We start from the raw sequence: 27825 nt of genomic DNA on the forward strand, positions 1-27825 counted from the left end.
AGAGGATGGCCCAAGTCTTTGGGCCCCTGCACCTGTGTGGGATACCAGGAAGAAGCTCCTGGCTCCTGGCTCCTGGCTCCTAGCTCCTGGCTTCAGATCAGCACAGTTCCAGCTGTTTCAGCCAACTGGGGAATGAACCAGCAGGTGGAAGACCTCTCTCTCCCTCTCTCTCTCTCTGCCTCTCCTCTCTCTCTGTGTATAACTCTTTCAAGTAAATAAATAAATCTTTTTAAAAAATACACTTTGTTGGGGCCAGCGTTGTGACACAGTAAGTTAATCCTCCACCTGCAGCGCCGGCATCCCATCTGGGCATCGGTTCTAGTCTGAGCTGCACCTCTTCCAATCCAACTCTCTTCTATGGCCTGGGAAAGCAGTGGAGGATGGCTCAAGTCCTTGGGCCCTTTCACCCATGTGGGAGACTGGAAGAAGCTCCTGGCTCTTGGCTCCTGGCTTCGGATCAGCACAGCTCCAGCCGTTGCAGCCATTTGGGGAGTAACCAATGGACAGAAAACTTTTCTGTCTCTCCCTCTTACTGTCTGTAACTCCACCTCTCAAATAAATAAATAAAATCTTTAAAAAAATGTATTGTATCTCTAAAAAGTATAATAGTAATCATATTTATAAGTATATAATTATATATTGTTATCTGTCATATACTTATAATGTTTTATATATTATAACTATATTTATATGATACTGGATCTTATATATTACCATAATTGTATGTTTTTTTTTAACTTCTGTTTAATGAATATAAATTTCCAAAGTACAGCTTATGGATTACAATGGCTTCCCCCCCATAACTTCCCTCCCACTCACAACCCTCCCCTTTCCCACTCCCTCTCCCCTTCCATTCACATCAAGATTCATTTTCTTTTTTTTTTTTCTTTAGAATTTATTTTATTAAATCATAAATGTACAACAGCTTCTTAACTCTACACACGCACTTAAATTTTTTTAAAGGAAAAACGTTATGTCTTATTACACCATGATCCTGGCTAATAGCTTTTCAAAACTTTGAGAAAAATCTTAAAAAAGGTTTCACATGTCACCTGAAACTTACAAATTTAACATTATCAAAGGAATGCTTCTACACTCTTACAAAGACCACTAGAAAGAAACAACAATTAAAAAGCTAAGAAACTGTCTCAAAGGCATTTTTTTTTTTACAATCCTTCCTCCACAGTAAGGTAATGTTATTAAATAATCCAATCCATTCACAAAATGGCTCTCTGCATCTGCTCTGGTGTCTTCTGCCATATCACTGCATATTTATGCATGACTGAGATAAGAGTTTCCTTAACATTTGTTATTTCGATAACCTGAAGCTGTTCTGTTACCTCTGGGCTCTCATCCTCTCCTATTTATACAGTGAAGCCCAAGGCAAAGAGAAGAAGCTCAATATCGGCTCCTCCCACCATAACCCCCACTTCCTCCACTGCCTCCTGGACCATAGTTTCCTCCACCATATGGTCCCCCCATGTTTCTGCTACCACCAAAGTTTCCACTCTTCATTGGACCGTAGTTAGAGGGTTGCTGGTTGTAATTTCCAAAATCATTATAATTTCCACTTCCGTAATTTCCTCCTCCATAGTTGTCATAACCACCTCCGTAGCCCCCACCCTGGTTGCCATATCCAGGTCCTCCACCACCATATCCTCCTCTTCCTCCTCCATAACCAGGGCTACCTCCAAAATTGCCACCTCCAGGTCCTCCTCCATACCCATTATAGCCATCTCCAAATCCACGTCCACTTCCATATCCATCAGATCCTCTAAAATTACTTCCTGGCCCTGGTCCAAAATTCCCACCACCACCACGTGAATCTCCAAAACCAAAGTTACCTCCTCTTCCACTCCTAGAACTCTGGACTTCTTGCATTTCTTGTCTAGACAAAGCCTTTCTTACTTCTGCATTATGACCATTGATGGTGTGGTACTTTTGCAATACAATTTTATCCACAGGATCATGGTCATCAAAAGTAACAAAGCCAAAGCCTCTTTTCTTCCCAGACTGCCTATCAGTAATTATTTCAATGGTATCAATTTTTCCATATTCTTCAAAGTAATCTCTAAGGTGATGTTCCTCAGTATCTTCTTTAATTCCACCAACAAACAGCTTCTTCACAGTTACATGAGCCCCAGGTTTTCCAGATTCTTCTCTTGCTACAGCACGCTTTGGCTCAACCACTCTCCCATCAATTGAGTGAGGTCTTGCAGCCATGGCAGCATCAACCTCAGCCATGGATGAGAAAGTAACAAAACCAAATCCTCTTGATCTTTTGCTTGCAGGATCCCTCATCACCACACAATCTGTAAGTTTTCCCCATTGTTCGTAGTAGTTCCTCAAACTTTCTTCTGTGGTTTCAAAGCTTAAGCCCCCAATAAAGAGTTTACGGAACTGTTCCTTTTCTCTCTTTTTCCTCTCCAAAGGAACAGTTTCTAAAGTTTTCTCCATCGCGGACTCAGTCGCCTCAGCCCGATTTCCCGCAGCCGAGCGAGATGAGAGAGATCTCCGCGGACGAACGCGAGCCGGACTCGTCCTGGCGCCGGGCTGAGCACTGCCGCAGCTCGAGAAACAACACCGCCTGCGAGCACCTCCGCCCGGGGCCCGGCGCTGCTGCCGCTGCTGCCACTGCTGCTGCTGCTGGAGCCGCTGCCGCCGCTTTTCTAGCAAGATTCATTTTCAATTCTCTTTATATACAGAAGATCAGTTTAGCATATATTAAGTAAAGATTTCAACAGTTTGCACCCACATAGAAACACAAAGTGAAAAATACTGTTTGAGTACTAGTTATAGCATTAAATCACAATGTACAACACATTAAGGACAGAGATCCTACATGAGGAGTAAGTAAGTGCACAGTGACTCCTGTTGTTGACTTAACAAATTGACACTCTTGTTTATGGCATCAGTAATCACCCTAGGCTCTTGTCATGAGTTGCCAAGGCTATGGAAGCCTTTTGAGTTCACCAACTCTGATCATATTTAGACAAGGTCGTAGTATATATTACCATATATGTATATATGGTATATATCACCATAATTGTGTGTTGTTAATATGCTAAATATTAATTATAGTAAATAATTTCCATAAGGAGAAATAATAATGATTATATATATCATTCTATTTGCTTACAATAAAATTAATCTATAATTTATCTTATATAATTACATAATTCTATCAATTTATGTAATGTTAATGATATAATATTAATTACTACCACTTAATAAGCTCCTACCATGTGTTGAGACATTTTTCTTCTTTCCTATCTACCACCAGCTTTTGCCTAATAATGCTAACTCACTCTTTAGGTCTTGTTCAGCACAGTTGTCCGTTCCTTCAGGGAGGTTTTGGCAGCTCCCTTTAGCCTGGGTTAGATGCCCCTGCCACTCCCATAGCTCCTTGTATTTCTCCCATGGCAACATTTATCACACTATATTGGAGTTGCCTGTTTGACTGTTGATCCTTCCAAAGAGATCATAAGCCCCACAAAAAGAGGTCAAGCAATTACTGTGTTACTCTTTATTTTACTAGTGCCCAGAATAGTATCTGCCACATAGTAGGTACTCAATAAATATTTGGATTTTGTTGGACAAATACTAATTAAGGCAAGGCACCTTTTAAGTTATCTAATTGGAAAAAATTAGCATAGCAATAAAAAAAACAAGTCTTCCTAAATCAGTTAGCTCACACTTCCTTTCTTAAACGTGGCTATAAAAAGGAGCAAGAAACTCAAGCAAAACAGTCTCTGCCAGCACAGAGCCGCTCTGGTGCAGACATTTAGACCCCAGAAGAAGATGGCTCTGCACCACCTATGGATCTTGCTCCTTTGCCTGCCTATCTGTGAGTTCTGATCTTTGCTAACCCCTCCTAGTTTTCATTGTTCTAAAAATTACATTTGGGAAGACACTGAAGTGTTGCTTTAATATGTTTTTAACGTAATGCCCTAAGTATCAGTATATTTTATACTCAAAAGAAAACCAACTGACTGGGAAGAAGCTAAAGACCTAAGCCTAAGTGGTTTTCAGTGGTAAGAGTTCATATTTCTGAATTTTATCTGTGCTACCTCCAAAGCTCTGAGATAAAACTATCTTCTCAGAAGAAGGGTTAGCACTTGGTAAACCCACTCCCCAAGCTTGACAAAAACATTATCCAAAACATTGAATAACTAAAAGCAATTTCTTTCTGGCACTAGAGTACAGTATATGGTTTTTCAGAAATATTTTCTTCCTAACTGTGTTTCATTGTTCTATTAAGTTAGAGTGATGTATCACATGATCATTGTAAAATCTCATCTCTAAGCTCTGTTTATTTTCAAAGCACATTCCCAGCTACTAGCCTACTTTTATCCCCCCAAAAACTCTCTAAATTAAATTGAAGAGATCTTTATCTCATTTTTACGAATAAGTTAACTATCAAAAAAAAAGAGGTAGGGAGCATTAAATTAAAATTAAACTAACTTTAAACCCTTGTTTTTCTTGCTTATGGCTTAGTAGCAAACTATAAAGGACAAAAATGAATATTGGTTGTTATTAGTACAAACTATGTAATATTAAGATGGCATGGCATTATTATCTCATCAAATTCAAATAATTTTCCTGGTTAGACAAAAACTCACCATGTTTGAAGTCTCTGAATCTAGTTCTATCTAGTTGGTATCTCTTACCAACTCTGGAAATATAGTAGAAAACTTCTGGCATGAGTTAGAAGCCAGTGAATGTAGAGGGTTAGGATTTTCTGAAAAGGTAGAAACAATACCTGTGATTCCTCTTGTCCCCTTGGCAATTTAAAGTTGTGGCTCCTTTTATTTTGATCTTCATGGTTTTTGTAACCATGAGCTAAGGCAAGGCTCTGGAGCCAGTGAGATGGTCACCCTTGTGAGGCAGACTGAAAGTGCTACATGGAGAGATGAACTGGATCTAGGAATACCCCTAATCTTTCAGAGAAAGACTAGACAGAATTTTATACCATTTAATTTGTAAGGTATTCTGTGAGTTTGTGCTTATATTCTTGCTATCTATAGAAAACCATTAAAATAGAAAGCTAGATGTGATTAATTCCATTATGTAAAGAAAAAATAAACTAAGATTCTGAAGTTTAAAATTTTTCCTGAAATTTCACCTCCTGAAATTGGTAGAGCTGGAGACACACCTTTACTCTTCTCATCGCAAAGCTAGAGGTCTTTCTGCTACACCTGACCTCACTCATTAAGTTTTAAAATACCTGATGTTCCGCAAGGGCTAGCACTGGTTAAGACAAAAGGCAGCTCTAGTCACTTCCCCATGTACTGAAACTGAAATGAAAGCAGTGGGTTCAGGTAGTAGCTAACCATTCACACTCATCGGCTTTATGACCCTAGGAAAGTTATCTAACCTCTCTCACTTGGTTGTTTCCATCTCTAAGTGGGAAAACTATTAATACAGTAGGGTTATTTTGAGATTAGAATAATAATGCATATACAGCACTTGGCAAAGAACAGGAACATAAACTGCTTAACAAATATTATCTAGTTCTATTGTTTTTCACACTTGCTTTGCATGCATTATTAGGAATAGCTGTGGCTTTATAACATCAAAATACTGGGCAACCCAAGCAATGTGAGCAGGAGGAAAGGCGGTCAGAGTTTGAGCTTAAGTATGGGCTGACAGCATACTGGAAAAGAAAACCAGGGGAGATATTCCTTTTATCAGGGACCCATGAAATAGGGAGTAGAGACTTGTATTTTGCTGGCTTGTTTCTGATGGTTTATTTTATTGTTTTGGGTTTTTTTTTTTTTTTTTTGTTTTTTTTTTTTTTTTTTTTTTTGAGAGAGAGACAAGTTACACACACAGAAAGGGAGTTTCCTTCGATTGTTTTACTCCCTAAATGCCCTCAACAGTTAGACTGATCCATGGCCAAAGCCAGAATCCAGGAATGCAATCTGGGTCTCCCATATGGTTAGCAGGATCCCAATTACTTAAGCCATCAAGGCTGCTTCCAAGGGTCTGTATTGTGAGTAAACTGGAGTCAGGATCTACAGCCAGGAAGTCAAACCCAGGCATGACATTATGAAACACAGGTGTCTTAACTGCTAGGCCAAATGCTCACTTCAGGGCTTACTTTCATAGAAGAAAAGTCAGAAGTACCTTCCATATCATTTCCCTTTACTGATGTATCTTTTTGCCTCATGTATCTTTCCACAAACATTTCCTTATTGCAAAAAAATATATCCTAAATTTCTCCTGCAACTATTCCTGGTAGAGGTGAGCCCTCATTTTTAGTGCTAGGCTTAAGAGTCAACACTGATTTTGTGCACCTCTGTAGAATTCTCGGCAGAAGCAATTAAAATTATTTGGAGAGCTGAATGTAGAAAGTCTCACTTCCCCCTAAAATAATTAGCATAAGGGAAGTTCAAGTGTGGAAACTCATGACTCCTCTGTATAAGGAAATTTATTTCTGGGCACCAAGACTCACAGTCTTATGTTCTGATCTCAAATTTATCATCATAACATGGAGAACACTGACTCTGACTGTACTTCCACTTACCCTCCTAACCACTCACCCTTGGATGATAGAAGATGAAAGAGTGCACTGCCTTTGCACCTGACCCATTCCTTCCTCATGAAGTCAGAGATTTCACAGTTAATTCTTCCTTTTCTCCATGGCTTTCATGCTGTTATTTCTGCAACTCCTTCCCTTTGCACCTTTCTCCTCTCTCTCATTAGTAAGAGTAATCAACCATGTAAGGAACAATCACTACATGTCAAGCATTACTCTAAGCAGTCTACTGTATTGAGACAATGGCTATCATCTCTAGTCTTCACCGTACCCTAGGGGATGTGTATTATCAGGACACTTATTTACAGATGGAGACATTGATAATACAAAAAGTGATGGAGGTAGGATCTATACTTCAAGGTCCTTAGACTTAATCAATTCAAGATGCTGTCTCCACCCACTTTGATGCTGAAATGGAGTAAAATACTGTCTCCATTGTAGATGGTTATCACAATTGGGAATTTATCAGTAAAGAGTGATGATTTATTTATTCCTGTCAAGACTATTTGGGTAGAATCTGCACCTGTCTGTACACCCCCTGTAGAGGGGGATGTGTCTGGCAGGCGGCTCCTTGTGAATTATAGAAGTTTAGGCAGGCCAAAAAGGCAGAACAACCTAGGCAGTAACCATCTCCAGACAGTTCAAGTACCATTCACACCCGTATTATTTGGATTGATCTGAATTAACTACTTTAAAAAGCATAATATCAAGATGGTCTTGCTGTCTAATTGGATGTAGACTAGTCATAGGGTGTTCCAGGAGTCAAAACTTGGAAATCCAAAAGGTGAATTGCCCACTTGGATATCTGTCCTTGGAAATTAGACACCAGATGCTGACAGAGTCTACCTGTCACTGGTATGAAATCCTTGCAGAGATGGGCCTTCAAGATGAAGACAAGGCCTCTATTCCAGAAAGAGATTTGAGCAGAGAGCTAACACACTGAAAGGGCTCAAGAGCAGAAGCCCAGATAAAGAAATGGAAAGCTGTTGTGTAAGGGGGGAAAGCTAGATATCAAGATATCAGCTCGCCGGCGCTGCGGCTCACTAGGCTAATCCTCTGCCTTGTGGCTCCGGCACGCCGGGTTCTAGTCCCGGTTGGGGCTCCGGATTCTGTCCCAGTTGCCCCTCTTCCAGGCCAGCTCTCTGCTGTGGCCAGGGAGTGCAGTAGAGGATGGCCCAAGTGCTTGGGCCCTGCACCCCATGGGAGACCAGGATAAGTACCTTGCTCCTGCCATCGGATCAGCGCGGTGCGCCGGCCACGGTGGCCATTGTAGGGTGAACCAACAGCAAAGGAAGACCTTTCTCTCTGTCTCTCTCTCTCACTGTCCACTCTGCCTGTCAAAAAAAAAAAAAAGATATCAGCTCTAGACTCAGTTTCCAAATTGAGGCTGGGACATTGTGGCCCAGTAATCCTGTAATGACACAAGAGAAAGCAGAAACCCAACTTGCCAGCCCATTTTGCTGAAGCAGCCCTGGAGGTCACTGTGGTGACCAGCAAGGCATCCAGAGTACTTTCACAGCAGGAGTTCTAGGCCATTCAGCCCACTTGGGTATTCCAGAATCAAACCTTTCTTGTCTTAGACATTGGAGGGGATGAATCTGCAAGGTTGGGGCTAACTAGATTCATCAATGTAGAATTTGGAAAAGAAAGAGAAATGAGCAATCATTAGGGGAGTCAGTACTAATGCTGGTGGAACTGTCTAGATACCCATATTTCTGTTATCAAACTCAGTGTTCAATTATATGCTAGTGGAAGGGAGCAATGACGAAACAATGGATGGCTGTGACCTTATATTTGTTTTGAGGTTTTTATGTGTGTATGTGTATATTTGCACATGTCTATTTGTTTTGAAACAACCAATTTAAGTCAATCCAGATCTCAATAAAGATGATATAAAATAAAAAGCTTCAGGGGGAAATAGAATATAATTGTATGGAGGGGCATGTAGTGCCAGCATCCCATATGGGTGCCAGTTCAAGACCTGGATGTTCCACTTCCAATCCAGCTTTCTGCCACGACCTGAGAAAGCAGTAGAAAGATGGCTCAAGTGCTTGGGCCCCTGCACCCTCGTGAGAGACCTGTAGGAGGCTCCTGGCTCCTTGCTTTGGACTGGGACAGTTCTGGCTGTTGTGGCTACCTGGGGAGTGAGCCAGCAAATGGAAGACCTCTCTCTCTCCCCTATCTATCTCTATCTCTGACTCTCTGTAACTCTGCCTTTCAAATAAATAAAATAAATCTTTAAAATAATGTAATCATATGGGAGTGGTAAGTTCCTTTTTTATTACACTGTGACCAAGGACTTTCTACCTATATGGAGAATGACACAAAACAACTTCTCTTTAAGCTTCTTTTTCCTCCTTTCCTCCATTCAGTTTGACCCAGTTCTCTTCTTGGTGCCACACAGATGACCTCTCATAATCCTCCCAAGCCTGCAATATTCATGTAGGCTCCACCCCAACTTACTGACTCCAGAAGGCAGTATATGAAAAAAGGAAATAGAGTTGGTGTCAAAACAGAAAAAGAAATTCTTATTTGAAGCATTATAATGAAACAAGGGCATAGAATTGTCTGCTAAGAAGCAATGCAATCTCCCCTCATTTCCTTTCTTATCAAAGCAACACACTGATCTCTAACATCTCCCCAATACTTCAACCCTTCTTTTCCACCTCAGAGTCAGCTGGGTGTTATTTCAACCTCTATAAAGCTGCTGATTTGCTTTATATGACAAATATTTAATGTCCACTATATACTAGGCACTATTCTAAGAGGTTTACAGATATCAACTCATTTGACCCTTCTAACATATCTATGATGTCACCACTGTGACGTTCATTTTAAAGCTGAGGACGCTGAGGCATAGAGAGTGTATTGACTCTCCAGGCCCACAGCCAGTCCCTGACAAAGCCAGTACTCAAGCCCAGGAAGTTGCATTTTTAATCACTAAGTCAAAGTGCTTCACACTGGGGCATGCAGTGGACACACCTCCAGGCAAGACTCCCCAGGGACTCTCAGGGTCCCTCCCCACTAGCATGTACACCCCACGTGTACGCTCCTTCAACTAGTCCTCCTCATAACTCTCTGAAGTGGCAGGATGGCTCTGCCCTAGCTAATTTACTGGCGAGGACCCAGAGACCTACTAGGTAAGAGGCATTAAAGGTCAAGGACTGGTTGCTAACAGACCCTTGACTAGGACCTGCTTCTCAATCCCCACTTCAGGACACTTGCAGTAACCATGGTCTGGGTCTAAATAAATTTTTCCTAGAAACAATGTAGAATACTAGAGTAGAAAAAAAGTTAGTTAGCCAACTGCTCCTGCTACTGCTGCTTCTTCTTTTAGAGTACAGTAGAAATATTTTTATTTAACCTATTTAAGAGCTTAATCATTTACAAACACAGTGATCCTATCATTTATACAGAAAGAACTCCATTTTGTTAAAATAGTACTACTGTCAACCTCTGCTTGGCCATTTTTTAATAATCCAGCTAAGTTTCCTAAAGTCATTTGAGGTTAGGGAGAATTCAATAAATAAATTTGAGACATGTCTAGTTAAACAGAATGAATTACTTTAAACTTTGACCTTTTTACACTAAGACCCAAAGACCCATAAATGTTCTCTCTGCCCTCATTTTTGCTCATGCTTTGTTGTTTACTTCCTTGGTTTTTTGTTTTTTGTTTGTTTCCTTGTTTTTTGTTTTTGGACAGGCAGAGTGGACAGTGAGAGGGAGAGTGAGAGAGAGAGAGAAAGGTCTTCCTTTGCCATTGGTTCACCCCTAAATGGCCACTGAAGCTGGCGCGCTGCAGCTGGTGTACCACGCTGATCCGAAGCCAGGAGCCAGGTGCTTCTCCTGGTCTCCCATGCAGGTGCAGGGCCCAAGCACTTGGGCCATCCTCCACTGCACTCCCTGGCCACAGCAGAGAGCTGGCCTGGAAGAGGGGCAACCGGGACAGAATCCAGTGCCCCGACCGGGACTAGAACCCTGTGTGCCAGCGCCACAGGCAGAGGATCAGCCTATTGAGCCATGGCGCCGGCCTACTTTCTTGTTTTTTATTGCTGGAAAATGGAATCAGTAGCAAGCAAAAAATGGGATCCGTAGCAAGCAACCACTTAATGAACACTCATTAATCAGCAGTGACTGAAACAAATGCTTTGCAACCAAGATGATTTCACTTTAGTAGGAGTGGGTTGGAGGGGAAGTTGAGGAGACAATAAGTACCTTCACATGCAATGTTAAATGAAAGTGAAGCTAGGCACTAGATAGTGAGGGGGCAGAGACTGCTACTTTCGGACATGGGTGATCAGGCCAGATCTTCACAATGAGATGACATGACAGCAGAGAATGAAACAAAGTGAGGACATGCTGTGCTGAGTGGATAGCAGAGGACAGCAGCAAGTGCAGAGTTCCCCCACTTGTTTGGAGAACAAAAGAAAGCCAGTGTGGTTGGAGCAAGTGAAAAGGGGAACGAGAGAAGATACGGAAGAAGGAGAGGCCAGATCAGACAGGGACTTGATGATGGTAAACCACTTGAAAGGAGACCAAGGAGCACCCCCAACCCCAGGTATACACTATCCTTTGTTTAACTAGAATCTAGGACGCCCAACAAAGTTTTTGGTCTAAATGCCAATGTCATCAATATTTGATATTTCAAAATCACTTGGGGTTCCACTCCACACTAGTACCTTTCTCTAAAGAATTTTCCTCTAACCATTGAAAGACCTCCTACAGAATCATCTTTACGACCAGCTGGAATTCCTGATTCCTTTCTGTTTTTTAACTTATCTTTCATTTTCTCATAATTCCTATTGCCTTCTTCTAAGCAGTGGCTTTTGGCAACTATGTGACCATGAAACATTTGTAATCTCTACCATATACGTAGAATGGATCATCCAGACAGAAAGATGTGATGAACTAGAAAATATGCCTCAGCTCAAACTAGGACACGGTGCCCTGTGCCCAAGCTGCTGTCATGCTGGCCTGTGGTTCTGGGCTTGTTCTTCACCGTAGCTACCAATGTCGCAGTAAAGAGATTTTTTTCCATCTAAATCTGCACTCCAAGGTTTCAACCTTTTCTTGCTCTTGCTTCTTGCCTTCCGCCTACCTTTCCCATCAGTGGTCCGGAATACAGAATTCAGGAAATCACACTGAGATGTTATAAGTGTGGGTTACCCAGGGGTTGGCGCTGTGGCATAGCAGGTAAAGCCACCACCTAGAGTGTGGCCATCCCATATAGGGTGCCCCTTCAAGTCCTGGATGCTCCACTTCTGATCCAACTCCCTGCTAATGGCCTGGGAAAGCAGCAGAGGATGGCCCAAATGCTTAGGCTCCTGCACCACATGGGAGACCTGAATGAAGCTCCTGGCTCCTGGCTTTGGACAGGCCCAGCCCCAGCCATCCTGGCCATTTGGAAAGTAAGTCAGCTAATGGAAGTCCTCTCTGTCTCTCCCTCTCTCTCTCTTTCTCTGTAACTCTGTTTTTCAAATAAATAAATAAATCTTTTACACGCAGTTTATCTCTCTTCACTGGGCTCTGATGACTTCTCAGCAATCATTAATTTGTTAATCTCTTATTGATTTCCTGTAGTGATGTTTCTTCTAGGAACGTTTCCCAATTTTTTTTTTACATTCATCAGAAAAAAAAAAAAATAGCGATTACTAGTTATATGTGCCAGGCACTGTGCTGGGTGCCTTAGGAGTATCTTCATGGTTGCATTTAATGATTACCCACATTTTAGAGTTGAGGAACCTAAGGATCAGTGAATTTTGGTAATGTTCTGAAGATGACAGAGCCAGATTCGCATATACCTGGATTCAAACCCTGTACCCCTAATGTGGATACTCCCCAGCCAGCCCCACCCCTGGCCTGCTTACCCTTAGCACATAGGCTTGCCTTCCACATTCCAGAAGAGATGAAGGCCGTCAAGAATGACTGCCTTCCACTTTATCTTCTTTGCTCTGAAACATCCACTATGTATCAAGCAGCTTCTGGGTGAGCTCATAATTCTCTGAGGCAGGGATCATTATATCCCATCTTCCAGCAAAGTAAGACAAAGTCCTCAGCAAATGTCAAGGACGGACTGTGAACAGGGGACTACCAGGTTCAAGTCCGCTTTCTCACCTTGACCAAGCAGTCCCGCTTGCTCCCCATAACCCACAACACCCAGAGTACCTTTGTTCTTTCATTCAAGCTTCCATTCTCCCTCCCCTCAAGAGAAGGTGCGACCTCCACTGATGGAAAATTGATAGCTGTCACTGCCCACTCCTTTCCTTTCATCTTTTATTCCATGACAGAGTCTCTCGTGCTGTGCTGGGTGTTGCAAATTTGTTGGCAAGGCCCCTGGACTCAAGTTGTTCATAGTTTCAGTAACACAGACTCATGGATCCATGGCTACCACAAAGGTGGCAAGGAAACATAGAGCCCCAGAGTGCTTACAGGTAGGCTCGCTTACCCAAGGGCAGATCTGTCGGGGGAATTGCCTCTGCTCACCGGCTCTAGCACTTCTCCCCGACACATTTATTCTATTTTTTTAAGATTTATTTTTATTTATTTGAAAGTTAGAGTTACATAGATAGAGGAGAGGCAGAGAGAGAGAGAGAGGTCTTCCATCAGATGGTTCACTCCCCAGTTGGCCGCAATGGCCGGTGCTGCGCCCATCCGAAGCCAGGATCCAGGAGCCTCATCTGGGTCTCCCACATGGGTACAGGGGCCCAAGCACTTGGGCCATTGTCTATTGCTATCTCAGGCCATAGCAGCGAGCTTGACAGGAAGTGGAGCAGCCGGGACTCGAACTGGCTCCCCTATGGTATGCCAGCATTTCAGGCCAGGGCGTTAACCCACTGTGCCACAGCACTGGCCCCCATCTATTCTATTTTAAAAAGAAAATCAAGTACATTTATTTTCCTTGACAGTACAGGAGTACTGTGGCCTCCAATTCAATTGTCCTACTTGCGCTACATTCTCAAAAGCCAGCATAACCCCCAATAGGCAAATCCATGAGCATTTTCTTTATCCCACTTGTTCATGCTGACTCCCTAGCCATCAGCGACAACTTTCTCCTTGAGACTCTGTAGGCTCAGGTTCCATGATATTGTCTACCACAGGGGCCATTGTTACCACCCAGTGTGTTTGATTTCTCTTGATGGTGCCTCTTTTGTAAATATAAGACATGTTCACAAGACTCAACCTGAGACTTCAGCCTCTCTCCACCTGAATGATCCTCCTTTCTTTCTTTTTTTTAATAAAGATGTATTAATTTACTTGAAAGTCAGAGTTACACAGAGAGAGAAGGAGAGGCAGAGAGAGAGGACTTCCATCTGCTGGTTCGCTCCCCAGTTGGCTGCAATGGCCGGAGCTGTGCCGATCCAAAGCCAGGAGCCAGGAGCTTCCTCCAGGTATTACATGGAGGTGTTGGGGCCCAAGCACTTGGGCCAACTTCTACTGCTTTTCCAGGCCATATCAGAGAGCTGGATCAGAAGTGGAGCAGCCAGGACTTGAACTGGCACCCATATGGGATGCCAGCACTGCAGGCAGTGGCTTTACCCACTATGCCACAGCTCCGGCCCCTCTCCTTTCTTTCTCTGCCAGTGGATTTTTTCCTAATCTCTTGACTTTTAGTTTCACAATAAGTAACAAAAGCAATAAAGTGATAATGGCTTCAACAAGAAAGAAGTTTATTTCTTGCATATATATATATATATATATACATAGCCCGAGAGTGTCAGTTCACAGTTGGTAAAATGGTTTACAAAATCATGCTTTCTTTTTTTTATTTATTTATTTATTTATTTTTTTGATAGGCAGAGTGGACAGTGAGAGAGAGAGACAGAGAGAAAGGTCTTCCTTTGCCGTTGGTTCACCCTCCAATGGCCGCCGCGGCCAGCGCGCTGCGGCCGGCGCACCACGGCCAGCGCACCACGGCCGGCGCACCGCGCTGATCCAATGGCAGGAGCCAGGAGCCAGGTGCTTTTCCTGGTCTCCCATGGGGTGCAGGGCCCAAGCACCTGGGCCATCCTCCACTGCACTCCCTGGCCACAGCAGAGAGCTGGCCTGGAAGAGGGCAACTGGGACAGAATCCAGCGCCCCAACCGGGACTAGAACCTGGTGTGCCGGCGCCACTAGGCGGAGGATTAGCCTAGTGAGCCGCGGCGCCGGCCAAAATCATGCTTTCTATCTTCCTGCTCCACCATCCTCAGTACTTGACTTCCTCCTTGTAATCCATCATGTCTGTCTGAGAAGCAGCTGTAGAATGTCCCAGCCTGCAAGGAGCAAGAAGGAGATGAAGAAAGAAAAGTGCCCTCTTCTTAAAGACAAAGAAGCCATATACAACACTTCCACTTTCATATTTGTGGCCTGTTTGTAGTCACATGAGCAAACTCAGTAAGCAGAAAGCCGAGCAATGTAATCTTTATTCTGGGTGGCATTAAATGCCATGCTAAAAGTTAGGTATTCTACTGGTAGGCATGAAGCAGAAAACAAATGCAGCAGAATAGCTAGCAGGGTCTGCTACCCTCCCTCAGACAACACTTCCAGCTCATTCTGTCTCCTTATCATCCATCCTTCCAGCTGCTTACTTAGAGGGTATGCTAGCATCTCACGTTCAAACTATTTCTAACACTAAACTTTCCTTTCCCGTTTGACTTATTTCTGCCATAAACTTTGATTTTTCCAAGAACTGAGTTATTCACTGATATGAAACAGAAACTCACAGTATACTGTTGAACAATCAAATTCTGTTGCAGACTTCCTGATTCTTTGCCTTGTTTGGCAAGGCAAATTTCTTGTTTCTGTCAAGTCCACAAACACAGTCCTCCATTCCCATGATCATCCCCTGGGTTCACACCCAGATGGCTCTAACAGTCTCCCAAGTGGTCTCTCTAGTCCAACTTCTCTTTCCTCTTATTCTTTCTCATTACTGAACATTACTGTGACCCTGAAATATTATTTTGATCATCATCCTCAAAAACTTTAATAGCTCTCCTCTGCCTTTCCTTCTGTTCTGTTATGCAACCTGACACTTACCCAACCCATGTAACAATTCTCCTGCTTCTAAACTTTTGTTCAGGACTCTGAGGACCTGACATATGCTTCCTTTCTCATTACATCCTGTAAAATTCTGTTTACCCTTCAAGATCCTCTTCAAATTCTGCGTCTCCAAGTTTTCTCTGACCACTACAGCTCAAAGTAATTTCTATTTCCTTTGAATATCATCTGGAAGTTCTGCTTCTACTATTCACTTGAATTTATTCATTTACTATCTCATACTGTCAAAGGCAGTACATGCATGTGTGTATATCCCTAATTAGATAGTAAATTCTAAAGGAAAATTTGGGAACCTATCTTAGGCACAGACCAGCATAATACTTTTCTTTTTTTTAGCTCATTCTTTTTTTATTGAGAAGAGAAACATTTATTTTATTTTTTAAAGATATATTTATTTTGGTGCAATTTTTAAAAAATCTATATTTTTCATAATAATCATTTTACATGAACTTTCTGAAGACCTCTTGATATTTCAGCAGAGAGTTTCTTTTTTTAGAAATCTTTATTTAATAAATATAAATTTCATAGGTACAGCTTTTGGATTATAGTGGTTCTTCCCCCCGTACCTGCCCTCCCACCCAAACAGTCCAACCTCCTACTGTCTCTCCCATCTCATTATTCATTAAGGTTCATTTTTAATTATTTTTGTATACAGAAGACCAACTCTGTATTAAGTAAAGATTTCAACAATTTTCACCCACACAGACACACAAAGTGTAAAGTTCTGTTTTACCGTTAATTCTCATAGTACAACTCATTAAAGACAGAGGTCCTACATGGGGACCTACAGTGACTCCTGTTGTTGATTTAACAATTGACACTCTTATTTATGACGTCAGTAATCACTCGAGGCTCTTGTCATGAGCTGCCAAGGCTTTGGAAGTCTCTTGAGTTCACAAACTCTGACCTTATTTAGACAAGGCCATAATTAAAGTGGAAGTTCTCACCTCCCTTCAAAGAAAGCTACCTCCTTCTTTGATGGTCCGTTCTTTCCACTGGGATCTCACTCACAGAGATCTTTCATGTAGGCCATTTTTGCCACAGTATCTGAGCTTTCCATGCCTGAAACAGCATAATACTTTTCATGATAAGTCTTCAAGACATGTCCATGCCACACGTTCTCTCTGAAATTTAGTTCATTCCAGGGACTATGGCATTTGGATCCCTTTAACACTTAAAAAATATATATATTGGTAATGACTGATATGGTGGTTTCTTTATAAAACTGAAATTTGCTCTTTTATGAGCAAATTGAGTCTACCAAGAGTCCCTAAAACCATTCCTGAATACTAATACCTATATTAACCTTAAAAATGTTCTTAACACTCATTCATGCTCCTTTATGGCCCTCACATCATAGGGGTGACCTATGGAACCCCTAAAGATCATGGACCAGTTTTTCAAAGGATGGTTAGCATTATCAGCCTCGGAAATAACTAGTATTTACTTGGCATTAATGGTTAACAAAATACTTGTACTCATGTCATATAATTTGCTGCTCACTACAGAGACAGGGCAAATATTAGTTATTATTTCCATCCTGTGGATGAAGAAGCACATTCAGAACGGCTTTGTGACTTTTGAACGTTGCCCAGCTCATCAGCCGCAGGGCTGACACCTGCAGCTTCTGCCTCCTTGCCTTTCCACTACTTGCTACGGCTTTGCAGCTGCACAGCGGAAGTGTTTAAAGGTGGCAGAACCTTTATCGCATGCCTGCATGTGAACCCTCTGCCTCTGCACAGCAATCACAGGATGCTGACCTATAGCACCAGGAACACAAATAACAGCAGACTTCCCCAGCTTCACCCACCACTGCCTGATTGCCCTTTGATGGCCAGCATCACTTCCTGCCTGCTACGGGAGGTGACAAGCACTTTTAACAATGCACCCCACACCAACCACTTGTGGCTTTACAATCGCCCTTAGTACCAAGAAGCCCTTGGCATACCCAAGCTGCCTCCACACTTCCTGGGACTTGGCTGAAAGACCTCATCAGTATTACAAGTCTGTGGACACCACGTCCTATTCACCTCCTCATTCACATTCACCTAGTATGAATCCACAGAGTGGAGTGCTGATTAGGTTCCAGGGCCTGACTTTGAAAAAGCCTGGAGAAATAGGAGATCGAGAACCGGGTCTGACTGTAAAATTTGCAGGGACCAGTGCATCAGGAAAAGTAGAGCTCCTTGTTAAAATAGAATTAAGAACTTGAAGGTGGCATTACAAGCAAGTTCACGGGTCTTCTGAGCTCAGGGCTCTGTGCAGCTGTGCAGCTCACATACCCACGTCGAGGACATCCAGGGATTTGGGCTGCAGTGTTCAAAGTGCCCCTTGAGTGGACCTCACCAGCCCAGCAGGACAGTTTAGCTGGGGAGAACTACTGTTCAGGGTGTTGGCAAACTATGATTGCAACTACTAAAGGCAGCATTAGCCTCGCTTTCTGTCCCCACAAGGGTTTGCTCCTAAAGCTCTTAACATTCAGCATTCATCACACTGTTTTACTTTCCACTTACATGAACATCTGTCTCAGTTCCTGGGTTCTGAAATCCTGAGGCCTTCAACGATATGCTTATTTACGCCTGTCTCTAACACAGCCCCTGACATATAGTTAGCACTCAATAAACCAGAAGTTCCTGGTTTGCCCCCTATCCAGTCCTCTAACCTCAGCCCCAGGGCATGTTACATCTCCTTCTATACTTAGTACAGCTGATTGTCAGGCCTTAATTGGGCTATTCCTCCTAGTAGAGAAACCTTCATTGTCCAGTAAGGAAGGGGGTTTACATCAGCAGTCCCTGGGGCTCAGTCAGCAGCTGCTGGGATGACAGGGAAAGGTAGCCACAACTGTCTAGTTGAGAATCTTTTTGTTTTTGTGACACTTCACAGTCATTTATATTCTTAGAGAACCTTATTTTTCCCCCATACATTCCAATCTCTGGGTAAACTTGAATTTAACCAGTATCCACTTATGTGGGAGATTTAGGTACTGGTCTTTGGAGCTTACACGTAGCCAGTGCGCATCAGAATAGCCAACAAGCTGTTGTGGCTCATGCCCTTTCTGATTGTCAGAGCTATGTCTCACTTGTTGTTAATTACTTCTACTACAACCCATGCTGGGCCCAAACACTATCTCTCACTACAGAAACTTCAGTGAATGACAGGATAATAAAGAGGAGGAGAAGGAGGAAAAATATTTCCTCTCATTCTGCAAACTATGTAATCAATCAATTTACCTTTACAAGGTGATAGAGAGGAGGAGGAGGAGGAGAAAATGAGCCTGCCACGCTTTCTATGTGATATTTGTAGGACCCATCCTTCAGCTCTCAGGAGCAAGTGTTCCAGAACATAAGTGTACCAGAACATAACAAGTCCCCTTTCCCCTAACCATTCTCCCATGGTACCGTAATACTTATGAGCTTGGTATCCACCCATCCGTTGATGTGCTGTCCAGTCACCATTGGTATCTTCCTATAACCGTAAATTCCAGAGCAAGACCTGTATCTGGTTTTTTCTTCACCTTTGTATGTTAGCTCCTTGTAGGATGCTTCAGACTAGATGCTCAACAACCATTTGCATCATAAATTAAATTAATAGATACCTGCCATAGTATGTGGGGAAAACACTGACCCAGAATAAACACAGGCATACCTTTATAAATGAATGAATGAATAGTGAACTTGGCTTACTTCAGAACTTGTTCCAGGAGAGTGCATCCTCATCCTACATTGGGCTACCTGGTGGATTTCTCAGCTGTGCTTCCTGAGACCAGCTACCCACCCATGCAGACCCTGGGAAGCAGCTCAAGTCATTGGGTTCTTGCCACCCACTTGGGAGATGGGAATATCACTCCTGGCTTCCTAAACTCCTGGCTTCAGCCCTAAACTAGTCCCAGTCATTGGGAGCATTTGAGGAGTAAATCAGCAAATGGTTCTCCTCTTTCTCCTTCACAAATAAATTATATTTTACTCTAAATATAATAATATAAATTATATGTACTCTATAAAATACTATACAGCAGTCAAAAACAACGAAATCAGGTCATTTGCAACAAGATGGAGGAATCTGGAAAACATCATGCTGAGTGAATTAAGCCAGTCCCAAAGGGACAAATATCATATGTTCTCCCTGATCGGCGACAACTAACTGAGCAGCAAAGGGGAAACCTGTTGAAGTGAAATGGACACTATGAGAAACAATGACTTGATCAGCTCTTGTCCTGACTGTTGATGTACAATGTAATACTTTATCCATTTTAGTATTTTCTCTTTGTTTTGTTCTAGTACTATTGGTTGAACTCTGTGATTAACACACAATTATTCTTAGGTGTTTAAATTTTAACTGAAAAATGATCCCTGTTAAATATAAGAGTGGGAATAAGAGAGGGAGGAGATGTACAATTTGGGACATGCTCAATCGGACTTGCCCCAAATGGTGGAGTTAGAATCATGCCAGGGGATCCCAATACAATCCCATCAAGGTGGCATGTACCAATGCCATCTCACTAGTCCAAGTGATCCGTTTCAGTTCATAGTTGATCACACTGATAGGTCTAAGAGTCAAAGGGATCACACAAACAAGTCTAGTGTCTGCTAATACTAGCTGATAGAATCAAAAAGGGAGAGAACAATCCATCATGGGAAGCGGGATACACAGTAAACTCATAGAATGGCAGATGTCCTAAATAGCACCCTGGCCTCAGAATCAGCCCTTAAGGCATTCGGATCTGGCTGCAGAGCCCATGAGAGTATTTTAGGCATGGAAAGCCAAGACACTCTGGAAAAAAAAAAAAAAGGAAGACCTAAATGGAAGATCTCTGCACATGAGATCCCAGTGGAAAGAATGGGGCCATCAAAGAAGGAGGTACTTTTCTCTGAAGGGAGGAGAGAACTTCCACTTTGACTATGACTGTGTCGGAATAAGATCGAAGTCGGCAAACTCAAAAGGCTTCCATAGCCTTGGCAACTCATGACTAGAGCCTAGGGAGATTACTGACGCCATAAACAAGAGTGTCAAATTGTTAAGTCAACAACAGGAGTCACTGTGTACTTACTTCTCATGTGGGATCTGCCCTTAGTGTGTTGTCCAATGTGAAGTAATGCTATAACTAGTACTGAAACAGTATTTTACACTTTGTGTTTCTGTGTGGGTGCAAACTGATGAAATCTTTACTTAATATATACTGAATTGATCTTCGGTATATAAAGATAATTGAAAATGAATCTTGATGTGAATGGAATGGGAGAGGGAGTGGAAGATGGGAGGGGTGTGAGTGGGAGGAAAATTATGGGGGAGGGAAGCCATTGTAATCCATTAACTGTACTTTGAAAATTTATATTTACTAAATAAAAAATTTTTTAAAAATGGAAAGGATGCCATTCCCAATAAAACATCTTTAAAGGAAAAAAGAAACTGTTCCAATAGAGTCTGAGCAACACGAGTGTATTAATCCCTTCCACAAATACAGTCATGTGCCACGTCAGCATTTCTGTCAATGATGAGCCACATATTCAATGGTAGTCCCATGAGATTATAATGCAACTGAACAATCCTTTTACCTGGTGACTTTGGAACCATCGTAATGATGTAGCTGAGTGCACTACTCATGTGTGAATGGTGCTGCCTATGTAAACAAACCTGAGGTGCTACTGGTCCAGAACATATGAAATATGAAACGTGCTAATGATAATAAATGACTATGTTGCTGGTTTATGTGTTTGGTATACTATATTTTTCAGCATTATTTTAGAATGTACTCCTCTGAACTGTAAAACAGTCCCAGGCAGCTTCTTCAGGAGAAGAAATGACAGCTTCATGGGAGTTGCTGTCGCTGAAAATCTTCTAGTGGGACAAGACGGGGAGGTGAATGACAGTGACCTTGATGACCCTGATCCCGGGGAGGCCTGACGGTGCATGAATCTTAGTTGTTTAAAAATAGTTTAAAAAATAAAAAAATAAAATAAAATAGAAAAAAAGGACACACAGAAAGAAAATACTTTTATTTCACTGTACAATGTGTTTGTATTTTAAGCTAAGCATTATTACAAAAGTCAAAACTTTAAAAGCTAAAAGTTCATAAAGTTAAAAAAATGACAATAAACAAGGGGTCATTTATTATTAAAGAAAAATGTTTCATAAACTCAGTGTAGCCTAAGTTTTTGGTGCTTATCAGCTCTACAGTGGTGCACTCACTCACCCTCTCACTGACTCACCCAGAGCACCTTCTAGTCTTGCAAGCTCCACTCACGGTGCACCGATTTTTATCTTTTATACCATATTTGTTTTGTACCTTTTCTCTGTTTGGATATACTAATGCTTACCATTGTGTATAACTGCCGATAGTATTCAGTACAGGAACATGCTATGTAGGTATGTAGCTGAAGAGCCCCTGTGGCCTAGGTATGCAGTAGGCTACACAAAGAGTGTAAGTCTATGATGTTCACACAATGACTAAATAGTCTAATAATGCATTTCTCTTAATGTATCCCCACCACTAAGTGACATGTAACTGCATTTATTAAGCGCCTGCCATGTGTCAAAAACTCTTCTAGAACCTGAGGACATAAAAATGGACAAAAAATACACTAAAAATCACTAACTTGGGCAATATTTTCTCCTGAGCTCCCAAAGCACCCTTTGCCTGTATCTTCTAGGAATAGATGCAAAAATGTGATTTTGTAAAAATCAAATGAAAGACAAAACAACGAGCCAAAGATCCATCAGCCCAGATAGTCCAGGGTCTTGTCCCAGCCCTTCCACCACTCAGCAAGAAAATTCTGGGGAAAAATACACTTGATATCTTCATCCCAAAGGGGGTTTGTGGTCTCAGATGCTTTCTAACTTGCAGAATCGATATGCCTAGGTAAACATGATTTGAATAAAGTGGATCCCTGGGGCAGGTGCTGTGGTGTAGCAGGTAAAGCTGTCACATCAAGTGCTGGCATCTTGTATTGGTGCTGGTTCGAGTCCTGGCTGCTCCACTTCCAATCCAGCTCTCTGCTATGGCCTGGGAAAGCAGTATAATATGGCCCATGTCCTTGGGCCCCTGCACCCATGCGGGAAGACCCAGAGGAAGCTCCTGGCTCCTGGCTTCAGATCGGCACAGCTCCAGCCATTGCAGTCATCTGGGGGGTGAACCAGCAGATGGAAGACCTCTCTCTCTCTCTCTCTCTCTGTCTCTCTATGCTTCTGCCTCTCTGTAACTCTGCCTTTCAAATAAATTATCTTTAAAAAATAAAGTGGATCCCTATAAACTCACTGAAAAACTTAGTTTTCTTTTTTTAGAAAGCTTTTATTTAATAAATATAAATTTCATAGATACAGTTTTTGAAATAAAGCAATTCTTCCCCCCATATTCACCCTCCCACCCCCACTCCTGTCCCATCTCCTACTCTCTCTCCCATCCCATTCTTCATTAAGATTCATTTTATTTATATTAATATACAGAAGATCAATTCTATATAAGTAAAGATTTCAACAGTTTGCACCCACATAGATACACAAAGTATAAAGTACTGTTTGTAGACAAGTTTTACTGTTAATTCTCAGAGTACAACTCATTAAGGACAGAGATCCTACATGGGGAGCAAGTGCACAGTGACTCTTGTTGTTGACACTATTATTTATGACGTTCATGATTACCCGAGGCTCTTGAGCTGCCAAGGTTATGGAACCCTTTTGAGTCCACAAACTCCATCATTATTTAGACAGGGCCATAAGCAGAGTGGAAGTCTCTCCTCCCTTCAAAGAAAGCTACCTCCTTCTTTGATGGCCTCTTATTTCCAATGGGATCTCATTCACAGAGATCTTTCATGTATGGGGGCTGGCGCCATGGCTCACTTGGTTAATTCTCCGCCTGCCACACTGGCATCCCATATGGGCCCCAGGTTCTAGTCCCAGTTGCTCCTCTTCCAGTCCAGCTCTCTGCTGTGGCCTGAGAAGGCGGTGGAGGATGGCCCAAGTGCTTGGGCCCCTGCACCTGCATGGGAGACCAGGAGAAATCACCTGGCTCCTGGCTTCGGATCGGCATAGCTCCAGCTGCAGCAGCCATTTGGGGGGTGAACCAACAAAAGGAAGACCTTTCTGTCTCTCTCTCTCACTGTCTAACTGTATCTGTCAAATTTTTAAAAAGTCTTAAAAAAAAAAGAGAGGGCCGGCGCCACAGCTCAATAAGCTAATCATCTGCCTGCAGCGCTGGCACCCCGGGGTTCTAGTCCCATTCGGGGTGCCGGATTCTGTCCCGGTTGCCCTTCTTCCAGTCCAGCTCTCAGCTGTGGCCCGGGAGTGCAGTGGAAGATGGCCCAAGTCCTTGGGCCCTGCACCCGCATGGGAGACCAGGAGAAGCACCTGGCTGCTGGCTTCGGATCAGCACGGTGCGTCAGCCGCAGCGGCCATTGAAGGGTAAACCAACGGTAAAGGAAGACCTTTCTCTCTATCTCTCTCTCACTGTCCACTACCTGTCCAAAAACAAAAGAGAGAGAGAGAGAGAGAGAGAGATATCTTTCATGTAGGCCATTTTTTGCCACAATGGCTTGGCTTTCCATTCCTGAAATGCTCTCATAAGATTTTTTAGTTAGATCTGAATGCCTTAAGAGCTCATTCTAAGGCCAGAGTGCTAAAACTTAGTTTTCAATTGAGAATCTTTTTAAAAATTTATGAAGTATGTGTGTGTGTGTGTGTGTTTAGAAGAGAATACAAAAAAAGAAGGAGAAGAAGAAGGACGACATCCTCAAGAAACTAGATGAGCTGTGTCTGTGGCAACTTCTGACATAGACCCAAAGCTGGGAAGACAAGGAACTCTCAAAGGTGCAACTACCACATGTTCACAGTGTTTCATTTATGTTCTCAGGGCCGGAAGCAGCTGGAAGAGATGCAGACTCCCGCATTGTGAATGGGATTCTGGGAGAGTCAGCGACTTTCTCCTTAAATCTCCAAGAACCACGGCAAGTTCAAAGCGTTGCTTGGATTTCCAAAACGTCTGTTGCTTTTGTAGCAGTAGAAGAGTCGGGAATAGCACCCAAAGTGACTGTGACCCACAGAAATTATTATGAACGAGTAAACATCTCAGTTCCTAACTACGACCTGGTCATCAGTGGTCTGAGGATGGAAGATGCAGGAGACTACAGAGCAGACATAAATATACAGCTCCCTCCCTTCACCATCACTAAGGACTACAGCCTCCAAGTCTATCGTAAGTTGTGCAAGGATAGAGAGCTTGTTTTCTTATTTTTACTTGCGAATTTGCTATACCAAGAACATCTGTAATTCCTGGAAACCACTCATCTGTGTCTATTATATCTATAGTTATGTTATTTCACGAGTGTTAAATAGATGGAACTTTGCAGTTGAAACCTTTTATTGCTGTATAGTATTCCATTGTGTGGTTGTTCTAGCTTGATCAACCATTCACATTTTAGGTTTTTTTTTTTAATTTATTTATTTGAAAGATTTGTTAAAGAAAGGGAAAGCTGGGGTTGGGGAGGGAGAGAGAGAGAGTTCTTCCATTTGCTGGTTCACTCCCCAAATGCAGCAATGTCCAAGGCTAGGCCAGGTCAGGCCAAGATCCAGGAGCTTAATACAGGTTTCCCAAGTGGGTGCAGGGACCCAAGCATCTGGGCCATCTTCTGCTGCTTTCCCAGGCACATTAGTAGGAAGAGGAAGCTGTATTGGAAGTGAAACAGCTGGGACTTGAACCCATGCCCATATAATATATCAGAGTTGCAGGTGGTGGCTTAACCTGCTATGCCACAATGCCAGCCCCAACCATTCACTCTTTGAGGGACATTTTATTTGTTTCCAATAATTGTTGTATATAACATAATAATTTGTATGTAAGTTTCTGCATGAAACTAGTTTTCATTTCTCTGGGATCAATGCCCAAGAAAGAAATCATACAGTCAATCCATTTCTTTAAATATTTATTTATTTATTTGTTTTAGTTGAAAGAGAGAGAGAGTTAATCTTCCATTTGATGGTTCACTCCCCAAATGGTTGCAACAGCCAGGGTTGGGCTGTGCCAAGGCCAGGAGCCAAGAATTCCATCCTGGTCTCTCACGTGGGTGGCCAGGGCCATCATCCACTACTTACCCAGACACATTAGCAGGAAGCTGGATCAGAAGCAGAGTGGCTGGGACTTGAATTGGCTCTCTGTTATAGCATGATGGTGTCACAAATGACAACTTCAATCCCCTGCCATTTTATTTTTACAAGAAACTGCCAAACCATTTTCCATTTTCCATTGCCACCAGGAATGTATGAATGATCCAATTTCTCTACAACTTCACCAGCTTTTGGTATCATTTTTTTTTATTTCAGATGTGCAATGATGCCTTATTTTAGTTTTCCTTTGGCTTTTTCTGGGAGATAACACAAAGAGTTTTTAAAGGTAAAATACTAGAACTATTTTTTATCATCATCATAATTGCCACAATTCACTGGACAATGAGTGTGATGTGTTATGCAATGCTATCCAGAGTGTGGTCTGTGGACTGACAGCACCAGCATTACCTGGGAGCTTTGAGGAAATGCAAACTCGCAGAACTTATCCACAACCTTGTGGAGTGAAGCCAAGAAATCTCCATTTAACACTCTGCATTATGACCATGTGCACTAAAGTTTGAGAAGCACTGATCTATAGCCACCTGTTCAATATGGTAACCCTTAAGCACTTGTACCACTTGAGCATCTGAAATGTAGACAGTCCAAATTGATATTGCCATAAATGTAAAATACAGATCAGATCTGGAATCTTATCACAAAAAACATAAAATATCTCATTAATGATTTTTGTACTAGTTACACAAGATTTAATTAGTGTTCTGAATATATTTATTATTAAATTGAATGTATTATTACCTGTTTAGTTTCACTATTTTTAATATAGTTATGGGAAAGGGGTTTTTTGTCTTTTTTTTAAGATGCATTTATGTATTTGAAAGGCAGAGAGGCAGAGGCAGAGAGAGGAAGAGAGACAGGGAGAGAGATCTTCCATCCGATGGTTCACTCCCCAAATGGCCGCAATGGCCAGTCTGCACCGATCTGAAGCCAGGAGCCAGGAGCTTCTTCTGGGTCTCCCAAACGGGTGCAGGGGCACAAGGACTTGGGCCATCTTCTACTGCTTTCCCAGGCCATAGCAGAGAGCTGGATCGGAAGTGGAGCAGCCAGGACTCGAACCAACACCTGTATGGGATGCCAGCACTGCAGGCGGCGGCTTCACCCGCAATGCCACAGCGCTGACCCTGGAAGAGGAATTTTTTTGTTTTGATTTGTTTTCAATTTGACAGATAGAGTTAGACAGTGAGAGAGAGAGGCAGAGAGAAAGGTCTTCCTTCCGTTGGTTCACTCCCCAAATGGCCGCTACGGCGGAGCTACACCAGTCCAAAGCCAGGAGCCAGGTGCTTCCTCCTGGTCTCTCACACGGGTGCAGGGGCCCAAGCACCTGGGCCATCCTCCACTGCCTTCCCAGGCCGCTGCAGAGAGCTGGGCTGGAAGAGGAGTAACTGGGATGAGAACCCAGCACCTATATGGGATGCCGGCGCGGAAGGCAAGGATTAACTAAGTGAGCCACAGCACCAGCCACAAGTTTTTTTTTTTTTTTTTTAAAGATTTATTTATTTATTTGAAAGTCAGAGAGAGGAGAGGCAGAGAGAGAGAGAGAGAGAGAGAGAGGTCTTCCATCCGTTGGTTCACTCCCCAGTTGGCCGCAACAGCCGGAGCTGTGCCGATCCGAAGCCAGGAACCAGGAGCTTCCTCTGGGTCTCCCACGTGGGTGCAGGGACCCAAGGACTTGGGCCATCCTCTACTGCTTTCCCAGGCCATAGCAGAGAGCTGGATTGGAAGTGGAGTGGTCAGGACTCGAACCAGCGCCTATATGGGATGCTGGCGCCCCAGGCTAGGACATTAACCCACTGCACCACAGCGCTGGCCCCATGAAGAGTTTTTTAATTTCATAAGTGATTACGTATTTCTAGTTTCTAGTGTAAAGAATATAGGGGGTGTGTGGCGGTGCCATGGCTCACTTGGTTAATCCTCTGCCTGCGGAGGATTGTTTCTGAATGGAGTGCACAGTAGAAAGAGCATTAATGTTGGAATTAGACTTTGCCAGCTTCTGACCTTGGGCAAGTTGTTTAAACTCTCTGGACATTTTTCCTCATCTACAAAATCAAGATCATAACCAGCGGGATTAAGAGAGATACTGTTAGTTCAACTCCTAATACAATGTGTGCCTTAAAGCAAATATTCGATAACTAGTAGGC

General features: G+C 42.6%; 2 protein-coding genes and 1 long non-coding RNA gene across 6 annotated transcripts in view; 1 reads left to right on the forward strand and 2 right to left on the reverse strand.

Annotated features, from left to right (window-relative positions):
- Window positions 1–869: 869 nt before the first annotated feature.
- On the reverse strand, window positions 870–2684 carry LOC100353281 (heterogeneous nuclear ribonucleoproteins A2/B1). 2 transcript variants are annotated; one of them, XM_051858467.2, is made up of 2 exons: window positions 1704–2683; window positions 870–1583 (listed from the first exon to the last, which is right to left on the reverse strand). In XM_051858467.2, exons 1-2 carry the CDS (start codon window positions 2455–2457, stop codon window positions 1399–1401), a joined length of 939 nt encoding a protein of 312 aa, XP_051714427.1. In that variant the 5' UTR covers window positions 2458–2683; the 3' UTR covers window positions 870–1398. The 2 variants fall into 2 exon arrangements, with proteins under 2 accessions (XP_051714427.1, XP_002715276.1); XM_002715230.5 differs by having other exon boundaries at window positions 870–2684.
- A 1035-nt stretch (window positions 2685–3719) lies between these two features.
- Window positions 3720–27825, forward strand: part of CD84 (CD84 molecule) — a 34918-nt gene continuing 10812 nt past the window's right edge. The window contains exons 1-2 of one of the 2 annotated variants that reach the window (XM_008264214.5): window positions 3720–3847; window positions 24420–24761. In XM_008264214.5, the coding sequence (XP_008262436.3) occupies window positions 3802–3847; window positions 24420–24761 (388 nt within the window). In that variant the 5' untranslated portion in view covers window positions 3720–3801. Of the gene's footprint in view, window positions 3848–24419; window positions 24762–25885; window positions 25956–27825 lie in introns of those variants that run through there. The other variant, XM_089299713.1, reaches the window with a different exon arrangement.
- LOC149125471 (uncharacterized) overlaps window positions 25968–27825 on the reverse strand; it is a 31862-nt gene continuing 30004 nt past the window's right edge. For both annotated transcript variants that reach the window (XR_016210476.1, XR_016210477.1), the window contains exon 3: window positions 25968–26808. This is a non-coding gene — a long non-coding RNA (uncharacterized LOC149125471). The remainder of the gene's footprint in view (window positions 26809–27825) is intronic.

This window comes from Oryctolagus cuniculus, chromosome 7 (genome assembly GCF_051225735.1).
Source record: "Oryctolagus cuniculus isolate XC-2025 breed Fujian yellow rabbit chromosome 7, ASM5122573v1, whole genome shotgun sequence".
Lineage (NCBI taxonomy): Eukaryota > Metazoa > Chordata > Mammalia > Lagomorpha > Leporidae > Oryctolagus > Oryctolagus cuniculus.